This window comes from Vidua chalybeata, chromosome 2 (genome assembly GCF_026979565.1).
Source record: "Vidua chalybeata isolate OUT-0048 chromosome 2, bVidCha1 merged haplotype, whole genome shotgun sequence".
NCBI classification, from domain to species: domain Eukaryota; kingdom Metazoa; phylum Chordata; class Aves; order Passeriformes; family Viduidae; genus Vidua; species Vidua chalybeata.
The window spans coordinates 70,476,030-70,500,663 of record NC_071531.1 but is presented as its reverse complement, the minus strand read 5'-3'; the positions used below and the strand labels follow the sequence as shown (position 1 = coordinate 70,500,663).

The 24,634-nt window shown below is 42.1% G+C and overlaps 2 protein-coding genes and 1 long non-coding RNA gene across 14 annotated transcripts in view; 2 read left to right on the top strand and 1 right to left on the bottom strand.

The window, feature by feature from the left end:
- The window catches only part of CFAP91 (cilia and flagella associated protein 91), a 39,719-nt gene extending 29,579 nt beyond the window's left edge, over nucleotides 1-10,140 (bottom strand). For 3 of the 11 annotated variants that reach the window (XM_053936522.1, XM_053936523.1, XM_053936524.1), the window contains exons 1-8: nucleotides 9,167-10,018; nucleotides 8,637-8,710; nucleotides 6,836-6,987; nucleotides 3,891-3,974; nucleotides 2,525-2,605; nucleotides 1,438-1,619; nucleotides 550-727; nucleotides 56-213 (exon numbers count right to left, since the gene is read on the bottom strand). In XM_053936522.1, coding sequence (XP_053792497.1) covers nucleotides 56-213; nucleotides 550-727; nucleotides 1,438-1,619; nucleotides 2,525-2,605; nucleotides 3,891-3,974; nucleotides 6,836-6,963 — 811 coding nt within the window. In that variant the 5' untranslated portion in view covers nucleotides 6,964-6,987; nucleotides 8,637-8,710; nucleotides 9,167-10,018. Of the gene's footprint in view, nucleotides 1-55; nucleotides 214-549; nucleotides 728-1,437; nucleotides 1,620-2,524; nucleotides 2,606-3,890; nucleotides 3,975-6,835; nucleotides 6,988-8,636; nucleotides 8,711-9,166; nucleotides 10,019-10,039 lie in introns of those variants that run through there. The other 8 variants (XM_053936520.1, XM_053936521.1, XM_053936516.1 and 5 more) reach the window with 7 other exon arrangements.
- A 133-nt stretch (nucleotides 10,141-10,273) lies between these two features.
- Nucleotides 10,274-14,658, top strand: LOC128784700 (uncharacterized). 2 transcript variants are annotated; one of them, XR_008429583.1, is made up of 4 exons: nucleotides 10,274-11,251; nucleotides 11,375-11,765; nucleotides 13,699-13,842; nucleotides 14,426-14,658. It is a non-coding gene; the product is annotated as an uncharacterized LOC128784700 (long non-coding RNA). The 2 variants fall into 2 exon arrangements; XR_008429582.1 differs by having other exon boundaries at nucleotides 10,274-11,765.
- Nucleotides 14,659-21,844: 7,186 nt separating this feature from the next.
- On the top strand, nucleotides 21,845-24,242 carry LOC128784681 (cytochrome c oxidase copper chaperone). The gene is made up of 3 exons (XM_053936504.1): nucleotides 21,845-22,261; nucleotides 23,718-23,826; nucleotides 24,034-24,242. Exons 1-2 carry the CDS (start codon nucleotides 22,143-22,145, stop codon nucleotides 23,800-23,802), a joined length of 204 nt encoding a protein of 67 aa, XP_053792479.1. The 5' UTR covers nucleotides 21,845-22,142; the 3' UTR covers nucleotides 23,803-23,826; nucleotides 24,034-24,242.
- The last annotated feature ends 392 nt before the right edge of the window (nucleotides 24,243-24,634 follow it).

Genomic DNA, 24,634 nt, shown 5'->3' with positions numbered 1-24,634 from the left:
AATGGCTTGTCTGAAAACTGTCTCATACCCCTCTCTTCCTGTCTTTCAGACTTACTCAATGCACCGTCATGCTGAATCTTTCTTATTTTCTCTTCTTTAGCCTTCTGATGATTTTGCCAGTGGTTGTTCAAGCGCATGGCATTCAGCTCATTCCGATTCTCCTCTCGCCTCTGTAGCAGCTTCTTAAAGACTTCCATTTGAACCTTCTGCAACCTGCAAGGAAAGAAAAGGTCAGACAGTATTGAGTGTACTCTGCAGTGTTCTGTGCAATGCTGTCACCATCAAATCCTACATACCTTTCCAAATAGCTCATAATGCATATCTCATATTCAATCTTTTATTTTAAAAAGGGAGATAAGCATTGGTAAAATGTATTGTGGTAGCAGACCTGGAGACTAAATTTAAGAAAAACACCCCTTCCCAAAATCAGGGTATTTTCACAGAAATAGAAGGCTTGTTGTACCCTTCAGCCAATTCCCTAAACCTTCTTGCTCCTCCTCTATTCAGCCAATAATTAAAAGAAATAAAAGAGTATAATTGGACTCCTACTTATCTATTTCCTCTTCTCTATAGGCCCACTCCTTCCTTTCCATAGCCTCCATCATCTTCAACCTCTTTGCAATGTTTGAGGGACTGTCCATGGGTGGCAGAGCTGCTTCCCAAGCACGCTTTTCCCGGATGCGATCAATAATCTCCATCTCAGCTTGTCCTGCTGGCAGTCCCCGACCTTACAGGGACAAGAAGCATTAACTCTTTGGAAGACTGGCAAATCCTACAAATAGCCACCACCAAAAAGTATGAGAGGGCTGGATGGGTACAGGCCCATGTGGTAAACACAAGCAGAACTGTCAAAAGCCAGAAGTAAATACTTCTAAGGCCAGTGAGATGCTACAGTATAAGGCATGGTAGGACCTGCAGTTGCTACAGTTCAGTGCACACTAACAGTGGCACTTCATTCTTCTACTGCAAAGGGAGAGGGAGAAAAGCTTTTCTAGGAAGATACTTTCTGAGAATGAGCACTTTCTTTGGCATGTGCAGTGTCCATCATCATTACAGGTGAGACACTGGGAGATGAGGATCACAGGTATGTTCCAAGGCAGCAGTCTTCATACTGTTTGTTTTAAATAATGTTCAAAACTCAGAGTAGCTGAAGAACAGTGGGTAAATGGAAAAACTGCTCCTAGTTCACATCTGTGAAACATGACCTTTTTCTATTGAATGGTCCTCAAAACTCTTCATGAAATGCCCCAGAACAGCACCATTAGGAAGGGAAATATCATACTTATTTTAGAAACAGATAAAATAATTGCCCCAAATGCACACAAAAAAAGACTGCCAAAGCTGACAATAGACTTGAAACCTGACATTGAAAAGAAAAGGACTTCCTTCTAAAGAGGTGACAAGATTATTATCATTTATCTTAATTTCACAACTCACCCCAAGTGAGTGTAGCAAGTGTCAGAATTTCAGGGACTGAGCCACTGCGAACTATATATTCAGGGGAATAGGGATCTGTCTGTGCTTCACCATCCCTGTAATCTGTCTGTGTCCCCAGAGTTCGGAACATGAGGCCAAAGACCTGGCTGTCTCCTGCAGCTGACAGGACATATGGCTCTGTCCTAAAAAGAGGTGCAAGATGGAAGATTGGTCACATTCATTAAAAAAACCTCCAAGCAAACAAAGCAGAAACACATCAGTCAAAGGTGAGAGTCTTAAATGTGTTTTGGTTTGTCTTAACATTACTCCCATTGATGTTAACTCCATGATCTTTGATAAAAGCAGACAGAGGCTACACTGAGTCTGAAACACACTTCTTAAGTAAATAATCCACAAAGCTTCTAGTTTCATCTCTCATGATTATTACATACAAATCGTCCCTACCTATCCATTCTAAAGCATTGCCTTTAATAGACACAAAATTGTTGAAGTACTACTCCATGAAGCAGGACTGCTTCAATTTAGTTTACATGTTTCTCTTTCCAACAATTCCAGAATAAAAATTTAATTCTGATATAAGCATGTGCAATTTCCACTGACTCCACTAGGAAGTGAATTTTATTATGTGACCTCAAAATTTGATACTCTCTGAAAACCACATTAGACTGTATTACTGATGCTCTACATCTCTGAGCAGCATTGCATCTATCACAGTGATTGTAAGAAAATATCAGAAGATTTTTCAACAATATTGCTCTACTAGAGAATCTTCTTTGCAATGGTATCTCTTCTAGAACTCAGAGATATCTAGCTTTCTGTTTCAAGCTTCACAGTCTTAACACACTAGAGACACATCCTTTATTCACAAAGCACTACTTATATACTGCAAGCAAATTCTGAAACAGTCTATCATCTATTTCCTCTAGAATTCTCAATGATGAGAGCAGCACCTTACGTCCTACCAAGCTTTTCCTGTTGGTTCATTATGAAGAATAGTGGTCACCAAGCTGGTGACCAAATAGTTGCCTGATCTTTTTCTGGTGAGATGTTACCCATTACAACAGTAATTTTCCAAGTCACTACTTACTCTGTCTTTGTATCAGCAACAGCTGTCTTTCTATCAGCTTCTGGAACACCTTCTGGAAGCATCTTAGAAGAGCTGAGAGCTCTGAAGAGAGAGAATGAAAGTCAGACAACAAGAATGAGCCTAAAAGATCATTCTGGTTCAGAAAAACTGCAGTCCACTAAATTCAGTGGAGTTAATACTGATTTTCCACAACTGTGGTTCTGTTAGTTGCATGTTTAAGAATTATGCCTAAATATTAAAGAACTCTTTCATAGCTAAGGAGGAACAGAGGAAGTTTCACCAGTAAACACCAGGACTAAGTGTTATTCTTATAAGTCAAAGCAGAAAGTGGAGTTGCAAAACAAGACAATTACTAAAGTTAGTTTTGAGTGTGTTCCCAATATTTTGTGTATGTTTCACTAATTAGCTTAATTTTTTCACTTCACTTCCACCTTTTTGAAAGAGTAGTGGTTTTTTTTTAAATAACTGTTTGAAATCCTGAAATTCATTCCTACAATGAGCTGATAAGCTGGTTTGGACTTATCTAATTTTATTGTTTCATTTTTTGCAATACTTTATGAGGTATCTTGAAAGTGATTTGGGCTCAACTACATATTAGTAATTCCTTCCTAGGCATTCTTATAGTTTGCATATTGCAGCTCTCTATTGATTTTCCTTAGCCTTTGGGAGACTGTGAAGCTTAACTTCATATTGCAGAAGATAACATCATCTTTGTTCTTTTAAAACTGATGATAAAAAAAAATGTAATAGACTTCAACTTATTACACTTAGCAATTTTTTTATATTTAAAGTGGATATAGTGGCCAATAGCTGCTGAGTAAAATAGTGAATGCAATTCAAAGTGTATGTGACTAAGTCAAGAATGTTTATATGGTAGCTATTGGTTCAGACCTTGAGTCCATTGCTGACCTGAAGTGTCTTTGTGGAAGGAGCAGAGCAGTCCTACAGTAAGGGATATGGATGAAAAGTTAATCAGGCTTCCCTTTGTTCCCTTTCTGCTCCTGGCAGAAACTGGGAGTTTAAAGGTTCCTTCTTAAGGAAACACCTTTCTAGGGGTCTGGAGAACCACATTGGCTTTGTAAATATCTTCTTCCTTTGCACAGGATGATCTACAGCCCAAAGCTTTCTTATTAAGTACAGAATGTCTGATATATTTGCTTATAAGGTAACTCATAATTGAAAATTCTGTCATAGTGTGAATTTAGAAAGACCTTGTGTTTTGAGACCTCGTTACTATTAAAATTTTCTCTTTTATCAAAGTACTGACAGAAAATACAGAAAAAATAATGCTCTGGCCTTTACTTAGGTGCTCTTGAAAATGCACAGAAAGACGCTGAGCCCTGTTTCAAATCAGTTCATTCCTTACCGTGCAAAATATTTGTAGCGATTCCTTCCATCAACTTCAGGATCTTCATACACAACCTGAGGTATCTGAAGAGAAGACTGACCTCTGAAAGTCAAAATACAGGATATCATTTAGGAAGTACATTCAGAGCAGTTATCTTTATTTCTTATGTATTTTTTTCCTCTTTCTCCCCTCTGGTTGCACTATCCAACATGCAAACTACAAATTCCCCCCAAGCCTCACACTTACACAAGCAATTATATTTTGGTTTTTTCACATTTACCTGTGTAGCAGAACCGTTTGACACTTTATGTTTATTTCCCACTACATGTGGTCAAGAAATGGTCTTTGCTGCATTTATTAAAACTTTCTTAGGAGCTTGTTATGAAAAGCATTAACCACTTGTACATGCTTGACTTTGTAAAGGAAACCACTTTTATTGGAAGTGGGGGGAGCAAGCTTATTATCTTAAGAATTAAACACTTTCCAAATATGTGTAAAGACACAGAATGAGCAAAGGAGAAGACATTTTATACCTTTGGAAAGCAGGTAAAGAGATTCTGAGCAAATGTTTAAAAATTTAGAATCAGCAATTTCAATTTGAGTTCTCCAGTAAAGGAGAAAAATTAGGACAATCACAGGAATGTTTCAAAAATCTATGCTGGAACAACCATATCTTTTGCAAGAACACTTTTTTTTTTTTTTCCCCATTTTGAATTTTAATTAGGCAGACTGTTTAAATTTTTGACTCAAGCATCTTGAAGAGTGTTCTTTAAGGCTTTGGAAGATCATGTGGAAAACCTCATTAAGGCAGTCAGTGAGATAATAATAGGTAAAACTGAGAAATTTCGAAGTTATTAATCAGGATTGCTATTTGAGTTCACAACTGCTTTATACTCCAGTCTTACTCATCTCAACCTGCACAGTTGTTAAAGACAAAAAATAGAAGTTATTTCCAGAGAAGTTGTGGATGCCCCATCTCTAGAAGTGTTTGAGACCAGGCTGGATGGAACTCTGAGTGAAAGGTATCTATGTCGATGGCAAGGAAATTGGAACTACATGATCTTTAAGGTCCCTTCCATCCCAGGCCATTCTATGATTCTATGATGATTTTACTTCTTTGAGCTATGTATAAGGCAAGTCCTGAAGGCCAGGTTTTCTATAAGACCATTTTTGGCAACTTGTATGAATTCTGACCTCAAGATGTATGGGCTTGTGGGTATTGGGGTTGGTTGCTGATGCCTGATTTTAATTACAAAGGTATATTTACAGAGATACAATTAACAATACTTAACATTGCTCGACAGCTGAGATCAAAACAGAGGATTACATGCTGAGACCAGATGCCCTCCAAGCCCTCGTCCAATTCCTGCAAACTGTGCTGTGGAATCTGGGGAGGCACAGTATGGCTACCTGCCACAGGAAAGCTTTGAGCGAGATGCTTCATTAACCTCCTGTGACACACAATTTATTGCCAAGGTAAGTTTAAAGTCATCTCTTCCCAAGGCTTTCAGTCACATCACATAAGAAAAGAGAAGGGAATATTTTGAGATGCAATGTCCTAACCTGATACACTTGCTCAGCACTAATCAACCTATTATTGTGAAGTTGTGTTTGTAATTCAAATGAGTTAATTGAGCTGATGGCTAGTTCCATTAGCTGACTCTTTACATATCAGACTGTTGCTCCATCCAGATGGATTTGTGTTTCATTCAGCACAGGTGGGCACTTATTCTTATGATCTAACTTTATTAGCATAAACTGTTCATCCTGTTATGGTATCGTTATAGGCACAATGGGAACCCAGGGAAATAGCCCTTTTTATTCCACAGATCCTGCCTCTTGCATGTCCTTGACTTATATTTGCTGACTTTGCTGAAATAAACGAGCATTTATTCCCAGTAACCTTGCAGAGGCAATGCAAATACTGAGAAGACAGCTGGGAAATATTCTGTCTTCCATATCAGCAGCACTGTCAATCAGTGCAGGTTGAAACAGAGGGGATGTATTTCTCATTTTTTGTTAATTGCAAGACATTTTGAAAATACAGGTTGTTGAAATGTAAATGAACTTTAAAGCAGTGCAGGTGTCAAGTTGTTACAGAATTGCAGGCAAAATGTAAGAAGCCACCGAGGTGTTCATGTGCTGGGGACAGTTTGAAACACTGAAAATAGTATTAAGAAAAAAATACTCCAAATTTTTTTTTTATTGTGGAAATGAGAAGAATATGCCTTTGAAACAGAACAAAACTAGGTGTGAAATCCACTGTATCACTCTTGAGCATCTTTGATTATTGTCTGGCATGTGGCAGAACTCAGTTACCAGCAACCCCAGAGCAAACACCATCTGAAAAGCCCATGGTCTAAAGTTAGTTGCTTAAAGCAGAAAGAACCTTTGAAGACAAAACCCTAGGCTGCTGCCCACATTCTTGAATACAGCTACAAGAGGACTTAAAAAACCTGTGGTGCGGCAAAACGCATAAACTTTTTTTAAATGTATCTGCTTAATCAGAAGCCAAACTGTGACATGAGGAGAAAGCTCAACTAAGAAACCCCTGCACTAAAAATGTGGTGCCCTGGTTCAGGCCTCAAGGACCCTGGAATGAGCAGCAAAAGCAACCTAACCAGCTGCAATTGCACAGTACTAAAATCAAAGAGCTCCCACTGAAGTAACACACATGAGTCACTGAAGTCTTCATAACTCATCTGATCTGTAAGAGATTGAAATAACTCTCTTCTTTTTCATGGCAACTGATGCAAAGCAGATAGCACAGGGATGAAGGAATGTGCAACATCCACCCTGTAAGAAACAGATGGGTAACCATACTCCACAACAGCTGCAATCTCTTGATTTCAAGGGAGATATAAGTAGGAGCAAATTGCAGTCATCTCCACTTCAGTGTGCATGGCTTTTTGTTGGTTTTGTTCATATGTTCATTTTAAATTGTCCAACCATAGAACACTTACACAGCAAGCTGCTGAAGAGCCTCCAGGCGCTGCTGAGCCCTCCATCTTCGACCAATATATGCAGGCACTGGATCTTCACCCTTGAAACACAAACTGCAGGCTGGAAAGTGAATCAGTCCAGTAGCCATGCTTCAGAATATCAGTGCCTTCACCTAGCATTTGTGTAGACACAAAGAAGAGCGGCTGTAATTTAGCCACTTCAAACAGCATTAAAGAGAGCAGAATTCCAGCCTGCTGTGATTTACAGGACTGCACATTTGGGATGGGGAAAGAAGGCAGCATATGTATGCTAATGATGTCAGCTAGTTAGATGGTTCTTCTCAAGATGTGGAGCATACCAGACTAGCAGCAGATGCACAGATTTGTCTTCTGGCTGTTTTCCAGTGCTAAACTTATACTGAAAATCAAAAGGTCTAACAGTTTGTTACATAAAGAAGTTAGTGTGCAGTAACTGTGAATGTGCAGCAATGTGAACTTCTAGCACATTACCCCATGTAACTCCCTCCTATTTCTAGTGCTCTAGAAATTAAGTAACATATTCCACTTGCAGGGTAAAGTCACATTATTTTATACTGGAACAATTTTAGCATTTGTTAAAAATAACTCAAAGGGAGCTAGCATACAAAAATGATTACATTAAACATCTAAACCCTTCCTTTTAAGGACTATTTTCCCTGGGTAGATATGCCTTAAATTGCTAAATTTATGGTTGCCAATAAATCTTTGCAATCATAAGTGATGTAGCTCTATTGGCTTGAGCTTCTGTAAAGACTAAAATCAGAACTGAGTTGTGAATTGACCCTTTCATTTCAGCAGGTGCTAACTCAAATGCATACAGGTGACATTTCAAGAATACTCACCAGAATGTAAGGCAGTGTCAGTTGATGAAGATCTAGGCACCCTACCACAAGTAGCTGCTTGCTGTGCCCGAAATTATATTTTTGTTCCATTTATCTTCAAAAGGAGTTCAACTTTTGAGCATTTGGAATACCCTACGAACTAATAGTATCACAACCTCTGTCCATCCCAAATTGTGAAGCTACAGATTAAGAATTCAAGGATGTAGGGTTTCGAATTGCACATGACACACTTGCTGATTGATTCTAAAACATGTTTTATGCAAGAGTCTGCCACCACACCCATCTGCACCGTTTCACCTGTGACACGGCAACTTTAGTGACAGGATGCCTGTTTACTTCATCTGGCCTGAACTGTTACCACAGCCATATTGTTGCAAGGGTCTCACTGATAACAGGCAGTGTTCCCAGCTCTGTCTCTCTACTGACAGGCAGACAAATACTTTTTTGTTTTCATGTAGATATAAGAAATATTCTGAAATAATGTAGTAAGAGATACCCAGCAACATTCTTCACAAAAAATTCTCCTTGACTCCATTGTTGGAAAGCTGCTCAGGGCTTTTCTCCTTGCTGTACAGCAATGAAGTCTGAGTTCAGAATATCTGTCTTGCAGCCTCAGTCACATGCCTGGCTTCAGGAAGACTCTGTTTAAAATCCAATTCATTGTGCAGTTGCAGCATTTGAAGACAGTCTATTAAAAATACTGACACATAGCTTAGGAAATTAGTCAGAATATGATGCTGGGTATTTCTAGGCTGCTGTTACAGAGTCACTGTAGGCCAGCAATCATGGCTACTCCCTGTGTTGTCTTGTTTTAGATAAAACTTATTTCTTTTTATTTTGCTGGTTTTAGGGAGCAGCTTAGGACTAAGACAGAGTTTCTACTCATGCATATGCAGAAGAAGACAAGGTGAACATGTGAGCTGTCTTTGGCCAACACCTACCAGTCTATCACCAAGGTGAGCGTGGACATTTGACTTTGGAGGCTCCTTCTCACTTCACAGTGTGTACAGAGGGTCTGAAAGACAAGTGAATAAACAGAACTACTTACATATTTGAGTAATCAGCACGAATCATCAGGCTCCACTTCCCTCTTTAAAAGTCTGTCTAAAAGAGAGTATAAAACAAACTAAAAAGAAAGAACTGAAATATATGTCTCTGTATCAAACAGATGTCACCATCATGCAAATGAGCCTCAGAGCTGAAATCCTACTGTTCTGTGGAAGATACAGGTGAAAAATCTAGTAGAAAAATCTGCTTTCTTTGGAGGCACTGTCAACTTGAACAGAAAATGTGATGACATTAAACATTAAAAGGAAGGCATGGTGCAATGGTAATCAGGGGAAATGCCATACTGTACATGATGCTTCCCTCTGGGACACAGAGCTGGCTTTGCTCCAGCTAATGTTTCATGGTCCTAGCCTCGCTGGAGCCGCCAGCCCTATCGCTTGCCCGCTGCCCGGGCGGCACCCACCTCGTGCCGAGCTCGTCGACGGCGCCGGGGCCGGGGCCCAGGGGGGTCCCTGGGGCAGGGGGAGGCCCTCACGCCCCGTCCCGCCCAACTCCCGGCCCCGCGCCCCCCGAAGGGCTCGGCCTTGGCCGTACCGGGGCCGCCGCCCGGGGCTGCAGCGGGGCGGAGCCGCGGGCAGGGCGCTGCCCTCTCGGCCGGGCTCGGTACCGAAGGAGCAGCCGAAGGTCCGGCCGGGAGCCCGTCCCCACCGAGCGGCTCCGGCACGGTTGCGTTCCCATGGCCACGGCGGGCGGGCGGGCGGGGCCGGGAATGTCCCGCCCCTGCGGCCGGGCGTTGCTGCAGCCGGACCCTGCCCTGCCCGGTGCTGGGGGCGGCTGATCGTGCCTCTACCGCGGGCAGGCGCGCCCCTCGGGGTTTTCCCCTGCTGCTTGTGCTCCTTGCAGCGCCCCGCGCCCGCTTTCCGCAGAGCCCTAAGGCTTCGCCCTGCCGCCTCCATCTTGTGCCGCGTCCGGGAGAGCGGCGCTGGTGCGGGGATGTAGCTGGACTTTGAGGGGACAGAGCAGGAATGAGGCCGGGATAGGAAGGACACGTGTATTTTTGCTTTTCAGCAGCTGCTGCTGGAGTTGTTTCATGTGATGCTCCCGGGACCCTCGGTTAGTGCTCAGGAAATCTGGTTTAGCAGTTACAGGATTCAAGCCTGGATATTCTTATTCTTGGGTTTGCTTGTTGTCATTTAGGACTTCTGCAGCTGTAAAGTGGTGAAAGTGAGTCCAGAGAAGGGCAAGGGAGCTGGTGAAGGGTCTGGAGCTCAAGTCCTGCGAGGAGTGGCTGAGCGAGCTGGGGTTGTTTAGCGTGGGGAACAGGAGCCTTGGTGACCTTATGTCTCTCTAGAATTCCTTGAAAGGAAGGTGTAGCCAGCTGGAGATTGGCCTCTTCTCCCAGGCAACCAGTGACAAGACAAGAGGACACAGCCTTAAGATGTGCCAGAGGAGGTTTAGATTGGACATTAGGAGGAATTGGACATTGGGATGGACTGCACGGGGCGGTGGTGGCGTCACTGTCGGTGGAGGTGTTTAAGGAAAGACTGGATGTGGCACTCAGTGCTATAGTCTGTTTGACACGATGGTGTTTGGTCGTAGGCTGGACTCAGTGATCTCAGAGGTCTTTTCCAACCTAATTGCTTCTCTGGTTTTATGAAAATAGGCTTGCTACGTACTGCCTAGAGAGGCTGCAGGGTTTTTTTTTATCTCTAGAGCATCTCAAGAGGCCTGTAAAAAGCATTACAAATAAATGTCATACTTTGCAAAATATTGCTGTTTCCTCAAGGAGGAGGCCATCCTTTTCTATAAGAAACAAAGTTGGAAGCTTCTTCATGGTAAATGTTATAACCAGAAAAGGCTAATGCTTTTGTGAACATAAGGAGATTTGCAGCAACGCTGCCTAGGAATAGGACACAAAAAACAGAGAAATTGAAAATGGGCCCGGTCCTCTGTCTATAACCTTGAAGCAAGTTCCTTACGTTAGTTATTTTGTGTACAAAACTGTGTATCAAAGGGTTATTCACAGCTTGTCACATCTGACATAAAATGCTGGCCCTTCAGTACCTCATTACAGGAAAGCAACTTTAGGACTGTAGTTCCAAATGCCTTGGCTCTGTGAATTGTAGACAATTTAACTTTGAATGCTAGTTTACTTTCTTAAAGGCCCACCCCTTGCCTGAAGCAACAACATTTTTAGGTTAATGGGTCAACTGAAGATGCGTCTGAACTAAGAAATGCTGTCTCAGCTTTGTTTCTGACAGACATCATCTACATCTCTACATCTGTAGGATGTGACTTCCCACAATGGATCATCCGTGCCCTAAAGATACCCAGCAGGCTGTAAACACCCTCATTTTACTAAAGAGCTTTACAATGTGATACCTTATTATAATTTTTGATGTGGCAACAGAAGCCACTTTTTAATAGAGTTCCCTGGCATTTCTCATTATCAAGTTCAGTTTTCCTTTCTTCTATCTTATTTCATTAAAACCTCATGATTTCCATGCTGAAATTCTTCCATGCTGAACATCTGCCTTGGCGTAATGAGGTGTGTAAACTGTACTTTGGCCAAAAAATTATTCTTTGTTGGCTTCACCCTCTGATATTTTTCCACTTTAAGGTTTTCAGAGATGACTAAATACAGGCAGCCTGGACTTCTTTTTTTCTTTAGGTGGAATGGATCAGATGGAAACCAGGTTGAGAAGGAGCAATGGAATAACTAAATGGGTTCTTGAGAGTCCTACAAGATGCCAGGGCATAGCCAAACAGATAAGTACTCTCTGTAGTCATGTACGACCAAAAAGGTACAGTCCCACTATTAACTTTTACTGCATTAAATTGGACTAAATGTGAGATATTGCCACGTTTTTCTTTGTTCACCATGAGCTGCCTGGCCCCGCTGCCTCTGATCTGCCAAGTGTTAGCACCTGAAAGACTATGTACGGAACCAGCTCTGGAGACTGATGTGGCAGAAAACTAACTTGTCAAAAAATAAAAGATAAAAGTTTTCAGGGTACTCCATAGCTGCCTGAAGACCGGTACTCACTCATAGGAGGTGACAGGTATATGTGGCTGAGTGAAAAAGCTCAAGGTTAAGGTTCATGGAACTTGCTTTGATTAGAGTGTATGTGTGGGTAAAATATTGGCTAATTTTTAACTATATTTCTAAGAAATCTCTGTGAACTACAGGTATAAACAGTGGACAGCCTTACAAGAATTAAAAGTTGTATTGATTATTACTATATTGAGTGTTCTTTGCTTGAACAAAGTTCTGGGCCTGAAGCTGTGTGAGACCTGGCCAGGGCCCCTAGCATACAGCTGTGTGCTGTGGAATGCACTGTGAGGGCTAAGTGGTTTGGTCTGAATGGGTCTTCTTTATTTAATTATTTATTTGTCTTTAATATAAACCACACATTTCCAAAGAAAAAGATTCTAAAATACACAAGACTCTGAGGAAATACTTGATCCCAGGCATTAAACTTTGCCAATCTTCTCTATGATCAGTACTTTTGAAAAGTACTCAAAGCTTATCTGGTAGGTTGGTCTGAGTATGTCAAGGACAAGGACATATCCTGTTGCTCTGGTGAAAGTGAGCTGCAGTCAACTGAACTGTAAGCAATCAACAAAAATTCCTATTTCCTACAAGAAAAAAAACTTGACTGATGAGCTCTCTGCTTAGATCTGTGGGCCATAGGGTTGGGGTTTGGTTTTTGGTGGTTTTTTTTTCATTAATAACTTTTCCAGAACAAGACTGTGTTGGTGAGCTGGGGTGTTGTCTATCTGGATCTTTTTTTTATAGCCACTTGGCTGCAGGGCACACCAGGTGCTCAGATGTATGAGTAAACTGTCCACACCCTTGAGAGTTCCTGCACAAAGTCTGAGTGGATTAACTTTGCATGTTGCAAAATGGCAGAAAAGTGCACTAGTTTAGCTGCCTGTGACAAAGGCTGAGCCACATTAATTTTACCTCACATTAACCTTGAGATAAGATGGTGTCATTTGCTGCAAGATGAATTACTGCTACTCTGTTGATGGACTTGTTATGCTGTGATGACTTGCTGATGTGTTTGAACTGTAAAATCAGACAGCGGGAAGTAGAAAATTTAGCAGGGTAGGATTAGGCACTAGTTGGGAGCAGAGCAGTAGCTGAACAAAATCAAGATGGATTGGACATGAATACGTGATTTTAGAGGAGAAACTTGGCTGGCTGAGCAGAGAAAAAATAGTAGGAGAGTGAGGTGGTAGAGAACCAGTGTGGCACAGGGAGGAGGGAGGGACAGGGTGAGCAGCCAGTAGAGTAGAACTGAAGAGGTTTGGACAAGAAAATGGGAGACAGACCTAGGTGAGGAACTGAAAAAGTGAGGAATGGTGTGGAAAGGCAGGATTAGGGAGGATAAAGCAAAGAAGTTGAGCTAAACAGATGATGAGTCTCTAGTCTGTTTTCCTTCTGTCCTCCAAAGCCTGGGAGGGAACTGGGTTTCCTGAATGTGACTTTTATCCTGCAATCCATGACGATCTGTGAAGCCCCTGGCAAGATGTCATCCATCTGGCTTTAAGTTTCATTCTGTAGATGGTCATATTCTGCTCTTAGCAGGGGTCAAATGACAGCACTGTCATGGTGCTGGATGCCTGTGATACTTCGTGGCAAACTTTTCTAGTCATTAAAACAAAAATCTAAGCTACAGGCAACAAAGTTCTAGCCTTAAAAGCACTGTCGAAGCTTTGATATCCGTAAGTTCCAAAAGTAATCTATTTAAAATAGGCAACCGTTAGTGTGCCATTTCACATTTTTCCCGCACGGTGTCACAATTCCTCCATGTATGGTCCTGCCCGTCACAGGCTCGAACCTGGGTGCCCCCAGTTCAGCTGTTGTATCCAAATGTGAATTGATGTAAAATAGATTCGGACCCGTCCAAGGTAATCCCTTGGATTCGTGTTTGTTCGCTGTCTGTTCCACACAATTCACTCTCTGTGTATAATAAACATCTTTTCCAGGTGTGTGATTCAAAAGGAAAGCAGCAGCACAAGGCTGCAGTCAATGTCATTGCTAAGTTTTTAATCCAGAAGAAGGGAGCCTTCCTTCCAGCCAGCAAAAAGAAGGAGGCAGATGGGGGTCACTATTCCCATCAGAAAGCAGAGGTAAGTGTCAAAAAGATGTGAGGAGACAGGTGCTGTGAAATCTACTGCTTTGTAGATTGAGACTTTGTCTCTGTATTGACCTTTGACTATAGTAAGGCATGGTAACCACTGTGGAATACCTCACTTGTAACTTGCGACATCTTTTGTAAAAATGGCCTCAGAGTACTGATCGTGGTAAATGGAGTTTCACTAAGGTGAAGTCTGTGGTTAATTTGTGCTGTTTTTACTAAGAGCCTTGCTAAGAGAGGCATCTTCTCATACAACAGCTGAAATGAAAAAAAAAAAAAAAAAAGATGAGAGACCTGTTCTCTCTTGCCTTCTGTTTCTTTGTATGACTGTGCGCACATTTCCTGTAATAAAACCAATACTCAGATGAGGATAGCCTAAAAAGTCAAAGTTCAAAGGAAATGAAGTAGTGGTACTTTGTGATCACAGTTAAAGAATTCACTTCAAAGCCTGCTAAAAGACTTCTGTAATGATTTTGATTAGCACTTTTTTTTTTTTTTTTAAGAAGGCAGAATTAAGGACATTTTCGGCCTATGGTTCAAGCAGTGATAAAATCCAAATTTTACCAATATTTCAGGCATCCTCTGGAGGACACTCATACTTAACTTCACTTGGACTGAGTCATCTTCTTAAATGCTGATTTTTAAAGAACAGAGCTCACATTTGGATGATTTGCAGGGCTGCAGTCAGGTGTGTTGTCTTGCCTCAGGAGGAAAAGGATCTTGGATTGAACTCCTTAGGGAACTAGTGAATTCCTAATGTTCTCACTCCTCTCATGTAATATTCAGAGGATTAAATGCCAATACCATTGTGTTAGCTTGCAGGTTTCAAGTTTCAGTGTGTTAAGACACTTTTCTGGGGACTGAATTTTTGTGCTTGTCTGATCTGAAGCAAGCATTAAAAACTCCTGATTTTCTGTAACTATTTTAGCCACTCCTTTCACAGAAATTAAATATCTAGACAGAAATGCTGCAGAGATTAATTTCAGCTTATTATGACAAAGTATAACTCTTCCATATATTACACTCTTATTTACTCCTAAACATTTAGTGCAACATAATACAATCTGTTAAAAGTTTACAGCATTTTCTTATAATCTTTCAACTTTAATAAAGCTTTCAGCATTTTCTTATCATCTCTTTGCTTTATTTGCAATCCACCAGATGAAGGTCAGGTGAGGGCTAGCACACATCCAGGGGCCCAGGGGTTCGAGCCTACCGGAGACAAAAAGGTGAGGAAGCAGTGACAGGACACTGGGGCCATTGGAAGAAAAAAGCTAGAATCAGATGGGGTCTCAAGGGAAGGATGTAGAAGTATCACTTCCTTCTTGTAAGAGAACACAGCCTGTACTCTCTTCAGTCTTGAAAGTTCCCTAGCTTTCCCCTCTGTCTTTGCCTGCACGCACACAGTCCTTCCCTCATCACTTCCCAGTCTCACATGGTGGAGACTGAACCAAACACGATCTAGAGCACGTCATCATTGTCTTGACATACCAACTCTGAGAACATGATAAGAGCTCAGCCTCTAGCATGTTGATCTGGAAACATCCTCTCTTTGATACGAAGTCTTTGTATGGATCCCTAGAAGAGAACCAGACCTTGAAGAATCCATTCTCATTTTAAATAAGGGACTAGAGCAGTTAATGCCAGACCATACAGGAAGCATGGATTAAAATGTAGAATTATACAGAGTAAGTACCAGCCTAAGACAGCCTTAGATAAAATGCTGCACAGCATATTGAAGGTCAGGGCAAAATAGGATGTGGGCTTGAGCTGAGCATTTAGAGGAAATTTTCTGCCATGTAGGTGACATATGTTCCCATGTCACTTTTAAAAAAATAATTGTACTCCAGATAAATGATGTATTAAGGACGATGTCAGTGTAACTAGGCTCTCTTGAGAATCCCTCCACCTGCATATGGAGATGTCCTAATGCTTGTTAAAATCTGACCATTAAGCACTTAATAGTCAAGTCCCATTGATTTTGGTGGGGACCAGGATTCTTCTAAAGATCCTTGAGAAGAAGATCAGTAAGAAGAAAAGCAGAAGAAAACAACTGCAAATGAATGAGGTGTTCAAAGTTGAAAACTAGAATGACCATTGATGAGAAAGAAACGGCTTCAGAGTGACTGAACTTTCTACATTATCTAGTAACTTTGTGAAAAACAGCTGTGGGGATTCTGAATGGATTCAGAAGGTATGTGATGTTGCAGGCTCTTTATAAGCAGCTTGCAGCACTGCACAACATATGTCTTGATGCAATATTTAAAAGACGTGAGATGCTGGAATGTGAGTACATAGAAGTATGCAGCTGCAGTCAGTGACATCTCAAATATGGAAAGACTCATGTATTTGTAAATACTAATGATTCCTTCCAGGCTTCCAGTTACGCCCTGCAGTTCATTGAGAATGTTAAATCATTTTCTGTAGTGGAGCTTCACATTTCATAAGATATGATCATGAGAGACTTGAATGGATTCAAACAAGCCAGGTTTGCCACTGACACAAGCATCAAAATGGCCTCCATGAAGCAGGATAAAATTGTTAATAGCAGCAACACTTACAGGGAAAAAAAAAAAGGACAAATGGAATGTGTGCAGTAGAAAAGAAGTGGACCTACAGTTTTGCTGCTCCTCAGTTGACTGACAACACCATTCACAAGGGTTGCGGAAACACTGCCTGGTTTGCAGCAGAACTGATCAAGGTTATAAGTTTGTATTATGGAGGATTTTGTGGAACTACAGTGACATGTTTTTTTCTTTAGTACACAGGCTCCTGGACTTGGGCTCTGAATGAGGTTTTTTTGTGATATACAAGAACAGACCTTAGGCAGCATTTGTTTTTTGTGGGGTGACTAACTGGAGATGCATCCATGTAGTGGTTTACATTAACAGTGGCTCAGCTGTCTGATTCTGCTCAGTTCTGACAATTCATATAGGTTTTTTTGCAGAAGTTTGAAAATCCTGCTCTTTCAAATCATGAGAACTGGGAATTGAAGAGATTTCCTCTTTGGAAAGATCTTTATAGGCCACTGTCTTGGGTAACTCTGCAATATTGGGAAAAAAAAATTCCCCATGGGTGACTAATGTGTATCTGCTTCATGCCTAAGTGCTTATAAACCTGGGTTATTTTTTTCTGGTTTTTACCCGAAAACAGTGAGCCTGACTGCAGTGTAGGGACAGTCCTTTGCAGATTCATGTCTTTTGGAGGACTAGTGATGTTTTTTCCCAAATGCAGATTAAAATTTTCTAAGTTACTATGTGCAACTTAGAAAACAGACAGTTGTCTTCTGTCATGCTCTTTTGTTGTGTTGGTAACAGATGCAGCCATTTGAGTGCAAACACCTGTCCTTCCCATGAGTCTGTGCAATAAGATTTATTTCAAAATGCTCAGATTTTTATGTGTGTTCCGTCCACAAAAGGGAACAGCTGGTCAGTCACCCCAGCAAGCACTGAAATAAGCCTGACCTGCCTTTAAATGCACATTGAACATCAGCTGCTGCATATCTGCATTGTGGAAAAGCTGCCACATGTCTTGTGCCTAAAGTCTCATAGTTCCTGCTTCTAACATATGTGGGGCAAGCAGGTTATTTTGTGGCATAGAACAAAACACCAGCTTCCTTCTTTTGCCTTATTACCAGGGAGACTGCACACTGAACTTGCTGATCCAGATTTTGCAGTGTTGCATGCATGGCAAATTCCTAATCTTTACTAATATGTTTGGATATGCTTTCAATGGACAGTGACAAGAAGGGGCATAGTATGAAAGTGATGATAGTCCTAATCCTAGCACAAACTGGTGAGAGATGTGCAGAAAACAATGTGAGGAAGACATTAATATGTTTTAAGTTTATACCAAAGCTTGTAGGAGGGTCACTGTCTTCTTTACTGGGAGGGTGGGGCCAGAGTCCTAGTCCCAGAATGACACCCCAGAACGTCTGAGATGCTGTGGACTGAGTCTTGCTGTTAGAGACAGCAGTTCTGGTTTTAAACTGGAAAGTGACTTCATTCTTTCAAACTACCTTCCACCTCCAGGCTGATGCTCTGAAGATTTGGCTGTGTTTCTGGCAAGAGATGATTTGTTGCAGTACTGGCTTTGTAGAGCATTCAAGAGACACAAAAACCTTTAAAGTAATCTTGATTCTGCTCTTGTGTTTTTAAGGGCTTGCTTGCCAGTGCAAGGAGACTTCCTCCATACTAACCTCCAAAGTGATCTGCCAGGAAGGGGATGGTTCAGTCCTGTGGTACAGAATCATTGTGTACAGAACTCATACTGTAGTCCTGAAACATGAGGATTTGCCTCTTCAGTCTGGGAAGGGACTGGTGCACTGCTTCTTGAGATGATATCAGTCCAGTGCTTGAACCCCTTGCCTTCACCTAAAGGTGGAGTTTGAAGCTTAGAGGGGGTGTAACTAATGACCTTAGAGTCTCTTCCATTGTACTAGATTGGAGCACAAGCCCTTCTATCCCAGCATTCATTTTCTCTCTGGTCCCACTGCTGAGCGATAGCATTTGGTAGTTGCAGGTCTGCAGTCTGATCAGAAAGAGAAACTCGATCCTGTTCTTGGGCAGCTAATATAAGAGGCAGCAGGGTCCTGACAAGACATCTTGTTCAGAGCTTTGAAATCCTTTGTTTTCACATTATCTAAGCATTAACACAAAACACAACTTCTTTGACAGTAAAACACAGCATATGGTTGACTGGGCTGCTGGAGCATTGGCTGTCTTATGTTTATACTCAGTTAAAACCAAAAATACTTCTTTAGACTATACTGAACAGGTTTTTTTTCTTCAAAATTATAAAGTGGTTCCCAGAATAGGCACTACATGGAAAATATCAAAATACCTTCAGCTCAGTTTCATCACACAAAATTTCCACAGCTTAATATACTTTCTATCGGAGGTGTAAAAAATCTGGAAAACCCTAGACTACCCTAGACTGTTACTTTCAACTGACATTGATAGGGGCTTACCCAACCTAACAGTAATAATGAATGTAAATACATTTTTGAGGTTTCTTGAAAAATCCGTCTATTGGAGACAAGTACATATTTTTTTGGGTAACCATTCTTTTAGTGGGTGAAACTGAAGACATGGGAAGGCAGTGGCAATGACTGCAGTGCTGCTGTGATGTTCACACATTATGAGCCACTGCTGTTATGTTCTTCAATTCTGATAAAGGGCTGTACAGGGGAAATAATTTGGAAACCCATGACAGCTGGGTAGTCTCTCCCTATTTCACCCTTAGTCCTTTAAATCAAGAGCTGTAAATGTCCAGTGCTACCCTGCAGTCCTTGTACTCTGACATGTGGCACCAGGCTGCCAAATGATACGGCAGCTTGAGGGAGGGTCTTTTCTCATTATCTCTTTCAGAGACTGAGATTTTCACTGGATCTTTTTTCCTGGGTACTTGTTCTGACATTTTTCTCGCAGTCTCATCTCAGTAGCCTGCCCTTAGTTATTCCTTGTCTGCTAGATAAATCTGTTCATTCTGACATAGCTCTCTAACATAATTCTTCTGCCACTGTCAGTAGGCAGAGGAGAAATAGAAAACAAAAATGACTGAGGTAACAATCAATTCTTATGCACAATGCAGTGTCAGAAGAGAAATGGCTGTGGTCTCACCTCTGCATTGTACTCCAAATTGGTGCAATCAGTATTGAAATGTGTTAACCATGCTTTAATGGGTATTCTTTTCCTTCTCCTCCCTTCCAGCCTCTGTCCTTTCATCCCAGCAAGAAATAATTCCTTATTCTGAGGCAATTCTGTTACATACTGTTATCCTGCAGGGAGCATGGCCAAAATAGCTGTGCTCTTCCTTATCTATTTGGAAGGCTGCTAGAGTGGAATGCTGCTTCCAGAGATGTTTAGTCTTCAGAGGCCATACCTTTTGTGCAGACCCATCTGAAGTCATCTCTCAAGATGAACTAAATTTTAACCTCCCTCTGCCCTTGGCATTCCATAACTTGGGCCAGAGTATAAAATGTATTTTGTTTTGTGTCTTCCTGGTTTCTGCAGGCCAAATCAATGTCTTTCAAACTTTATTTTTAATATTAAAAAAGCTAAATAAAAGATACCATTCAACTGCAAAATTAAGAAACCCTCTTGGAGGTTTTATTACAGTCTTTCCCTCACAGTTTGTGTTACATAGAGCTATCAACAGCTCTATCTAGGCCTTTGGAAAGTGGCCAGCTGATAAAGCTTTAGGAAGGAAAGACAAAGCTATTTAATTTTAAAGGAAAACATGCTTAGTATGTTTAACAAACTAGGAACAAGGCATTGCTTTGGAGAACTGATGTGTGCTTTTGATAGATGTTTCAATCTCAGCTTTTATCGTGCAGCATGTTTGTGTGAATTTGGGAAAATCATATTTTGGTCAACAAGTGCAACCTGTACATGTTCCAGATCATCACACCTGGCTGCATGGCCTCACAATGCACGTGTGCTGAATCAGGAGGCTGCGTGGGTGCCGCTCACCTGAACAACCTTGCCAGAGAAATGGCATGGTGGGGGGGAACAGGCTACTGAGCAGAAATCCATGGATAATTCAGTGGTGATTAGGTGAGTGAGTGAGTGAGTGAGTGAGTGAGTGAGTGAGTGAGTGAGTGTTACATGACACTTGCTGTTCCTCCTTGCTCTTGTCAGTGTTCCTATGACTTTGGATCCCCTTAGTACACAACAGAAAGTGCCAGTTCTGTTTTGACTCTTGCAACACTCCACTAAAAGGCACAGTAGCTGCATCCCAGTGGGCAATATTAATTTTTTCCCTTTGCAAAGTCTCAGCAGTGTCACATCCATTGCTATCCTGCCCTTCCCCCATTACCTGTGTGGGTCATCCCTTTGGTCTGCAGTGTGCCTGCCAGTCTAACGTGTAAGTATTATGCTGGAATCGTCAGGACTGATGGCAAAAACAAATGTAGCATTGGGAGGTGACAGACTATGGCCTAAGAGTCAAGCTGTGACTTGTATGTGGCAGAGATCTAAAAGGCAAGAGTGGCTACTGATGCCTCAGTTTGGAACAGACTACAAAGGAAAAGCAGCTCTCTATCTTCTCCCTTATTGCTCATGCTGTTGTCCACAAAAGTTGGATTTATTACCTGGTATGCAACAACCCAGTAATTACACACTCAGCAGAGACATTGATTATTTATTTTAGAATTGTGCAAGCCTGGGTGTTCTGTGGTGTTCCACAGATCAAGCACACCAACTACCAAAGCTTTTTACTATTTACACATTTTAGCAAACAAAGGAATTTGTGTTCATTGGTTACAAGTTACATAGTTCTCTTATAAAGTAGTATTCAATGTTTTATTGGTTAATGATTTTCTCACTTTTCATGCTAAACAGTCTGCATGCTCAGTCTTCTACTTGAGTCAGTACGTTTCTGGGGTCAGTGGTACCTGAGTTGGTGGACACCATTTCCCCCTACCAGAATTAATTTTTATCAAGTTGGAGCTATTTTAACACAACTGCTGAGTTGGTTTTATTGCTTTCTTCCTTATCTTGGCAGTTCTGCCAGATGTCCTTGTGGCCTGTACATTCTGCATTCTTTGTGTCCAGTATCAGTGCACATTCTTCTTTCCAAGACTTGTTACTCCCTCCCAGGTCTGAGATCACTGAAGCATGTCAAGCATGGACAGCACTTGGAGCTCGTTAGTTGCTCTCTCTTTCACAAACTAAATATTCCTTCTTGTTGCTTAGGCTTGAAAGCATAAAAGATCAAGCATCAGAGCACATCCTTTTGCAGCAATGCCAAGGGCCGGCCCTGCTGGGCCGCTGCCGTGAAACCGCGACATTAATGATCCCAGCGATGGTGACTGTGCTGTATCCGTGTAGCCACCCCCACAATGAACTGATCCTCTGTTTTCCCCACTGGCTGAGTAGGAAGAAAGAGGTTTAGGTGGCTGGGCACAACTTTAAGGGTGGAGCCGGCGCTGGCAGAGCCGAGGGCGTCACTTGCTGCTCTTGTTGACTGCGGCGGGAGCCAGCTGCTCTCGCCTGACGCCATTTTTCCTCCCCGCTGCCAGCTCCCTCCGTCCCCTTCGGGTTCGTTCATTACCGAGTGACCCTGGAAAATGTCACTTTCGTCCCGCCACGCCCCGGGGTGACGGCTACGAAGAGGCGGGGCGGCCGGCAGGAGGAGGGCCCGCACCTACCCCTCCCAGCAGGCCGCGGGCCGGGAAGGGGCGGGTGAGGTTTCCCGGAACCATACGCGGTTTCCCGGAGCCAGCCGAGCTCACACGGCCGCCGCCGGCCCGTTCTCCGCGCGGGCTGAGGGAGCCGGGAACTGCCCGCCATGTCCTCGGTGGCCGCCGCCAGCTGCGACGGCAAGGGCGCGGGGGAGGCGCGGGAGGAGAAGAAGCCGCTGAAGCCCTGCTGCGCCTGCCCCGAGACCAAGAAGGCGCGGGACGCCTGGTAGGGACCCGGCCCCGGGCTCCCCGCGGCCGCCCCTCCGTGCCCGGGCATTCCCCTTCCGCCGGTGTGTGCGCCCTGCCCCGCCGGCATTCCCTCCTTCCCGGAGTGTGTGCTCCTGCCAGCGGGCGCCGGGCATTTTGGGGGCTCTCCCCGCCCCGGATGCTGGAGCATCCGAGGGAGGAGGGACAGTGTGGAGAAGGAGAGGAAACTGTCTTAAAAGGATACTTTAGAAATGAAGGGTTTAAAACAGGTTTCAAAGATCAGCTTTCAATGCTGCTTGTAAATCTTCACTATTGTTGATTGAAGCAACGCATATCAGCAGGTGATAACTTCTTTGTTTTTCACCTGAGTATAAATTACGTTGTCTTTTAAGTAAAGCAAAATACTCTTGTTTTTTGAGTCTCAGAGGATGACATTTCCCAGAGAAGTTCAAAATTTGACAGTGACCTGTATAGCTGCATTGGTAATTATAGGCATAGTCATGATTGTAGGACCTATAAAATTGTATGAAGTGCACCCTCAAAATGGAGCTCCTTTGTCTTTGACAGTGAATCTTTAAGGTTTAAAAAACTTTAATCTGATGACCAAATTGTGTCTCTTTTTTTTTTTTTTTTTTTTACTTTGCTGGTGGTATAGATGGTACGTGACGTAACACTGAAATACTGAACACTATTTTTGCTAAGTTTAGGGGGGAACATGTCTAATTACATAGTATAGTGAGGGTGAATTCAGGGCCCCCTAAGATGGTGGGATGGATGTTACTGGTCAGATGCAGTTGCCCTGGGCAGCCAGTGGACGTGTCTGTGCTCATTGTAAAAAAAACTAAGAAAAAAATGAAACAGCTCTGTCATTCAGTCAGAAAGCAAGTCTGAACTGCTTTTGTGGTATACATAAGATACCAACAATAAGAGACTCTTACTTGGATAGATGAGTAACATCAAAAGTTACCATATATGGTGAATCATTTTTTCAACAATAGCTGGGCAGGTGTTGTGTTTTGTTTTGCTTTTTGCTTCAGGGTCCTTAAATTGCAACTGAAGTTGGACTAAAATATCATTTACTGATTAACCTGTTCTCTATTGTTCTCTTAGTGGAGAAATGTTGCTTCCCTACTGAATAATTTGAAACTGGCCAGCTCAGCGTAATTGATGATGTGACAGCCTTGTGTTGTATAACAAATCCCCATCTGGACTTGCCCAGAATAGACCCTGGCCTGTGAATAGGAAGTTGTGTTATGCCTGTTGTCAGAGTTTTAGGTGCACAGCTCCAGGTTTTGGTAACTTTTTGGGATAGTTTTATATTGTCCAAAACAGCACTAGGATAGGAAAAAAAAAAAAAATCTCTGGATCCTAATAGGGATTTTTAATTGTCCCCAACAGTTTGTCAATTCTGTTTCTTTGACTAAAAGTAAGTGAACATTTTATTGCTGAACCCTGGAAATCTTTTTGTTTTGCAGCATTATTGAGAAGGGAGAAGAAAATTGTGGGCACCTAATTGAAGCTCACAAGGAGTGTATGAGAGCTCTGGGCTTCAAGATATGAGTGAGATGAGCAGGACTGAGTCAGGTGGGTACAGCCTTCAGGAACTCTGCCTCTGAGGTGCCCTGGCACCTCAGCTGGTGCCACTGCAAGGCCCAGAGTAGTGCTCATGATGGTGTTGCCCTTATGAGAGAGAAGGCAGAACAATCCTCATTGACATTACAGCCAACATTGCTGTCTCAATATCCAGTGGAAATCCATGTTTTGTGAAGCTATGTTTCCTTTCTCTTCTAGATGATGTCTTTGGTGTGACTGTGTTCTGGAAAGCTGCAAAATAAATTATTTCTGCAAGTTACTTCAAAGAACAAATATAAACAAAGAGTCTATTTATGAAGATTCTTTAATGATAGAGTATGCATCACATCTGTAACTTTTCCACTGCTTGCTCTTGGCCACTGCTACAGAAAATATATTTTTTCCTCTTAATAAAAGCCTGAAAATGACCGGTGTTCCTGACTTCTGTTTCTTTTTAAGTAAAGAAATGACAGTGCCCTCCATACTGAAAACAGCATGCTGCAGGAATGAGAGAATGAGAAAAGCCTGCTTAGTCATTAATGTAGGAACTCTTTCTTCCTTCTGATTACTGACGTGGTGTGGTTGAACAGAGAGAACTTTGGTGGGTTTTCCCACTGATGCAAATTGTGAAATCATGCTAGTAGCATTGCACTCTAGCAGCTTTCAGCAGCCATGCTGAAGCTTGCAGTGCTGTTTGTGACAGTAGCTGTAACTATGTTTGTACAAAGGTGACCACAGTCTTATGAAATTAACTTCCTTAGAGTCAAAACTGTATTTGATTTCCCCATGTTCAAATTCTTCTGATGGTTTTTGAATACCG

Excerpts from the sequence above, each read along its gene's own strand:
- LOC128784681 (XM_053936504.1), top strand. The coding sequence starts at position 22,143 with ATGTCCTCGGTGGCCGCCGCCAGCTGCGACGGCAAGGGCGCGGGGGAG. Across the intron at positions 22,262-23,717 it reads AAGAAGGCGCGGGACGCCTG|CATTATTGAGAAGGGAGAAG; the intron begins GTAGGGACCCGG and ends TTTGTTTTGCAG.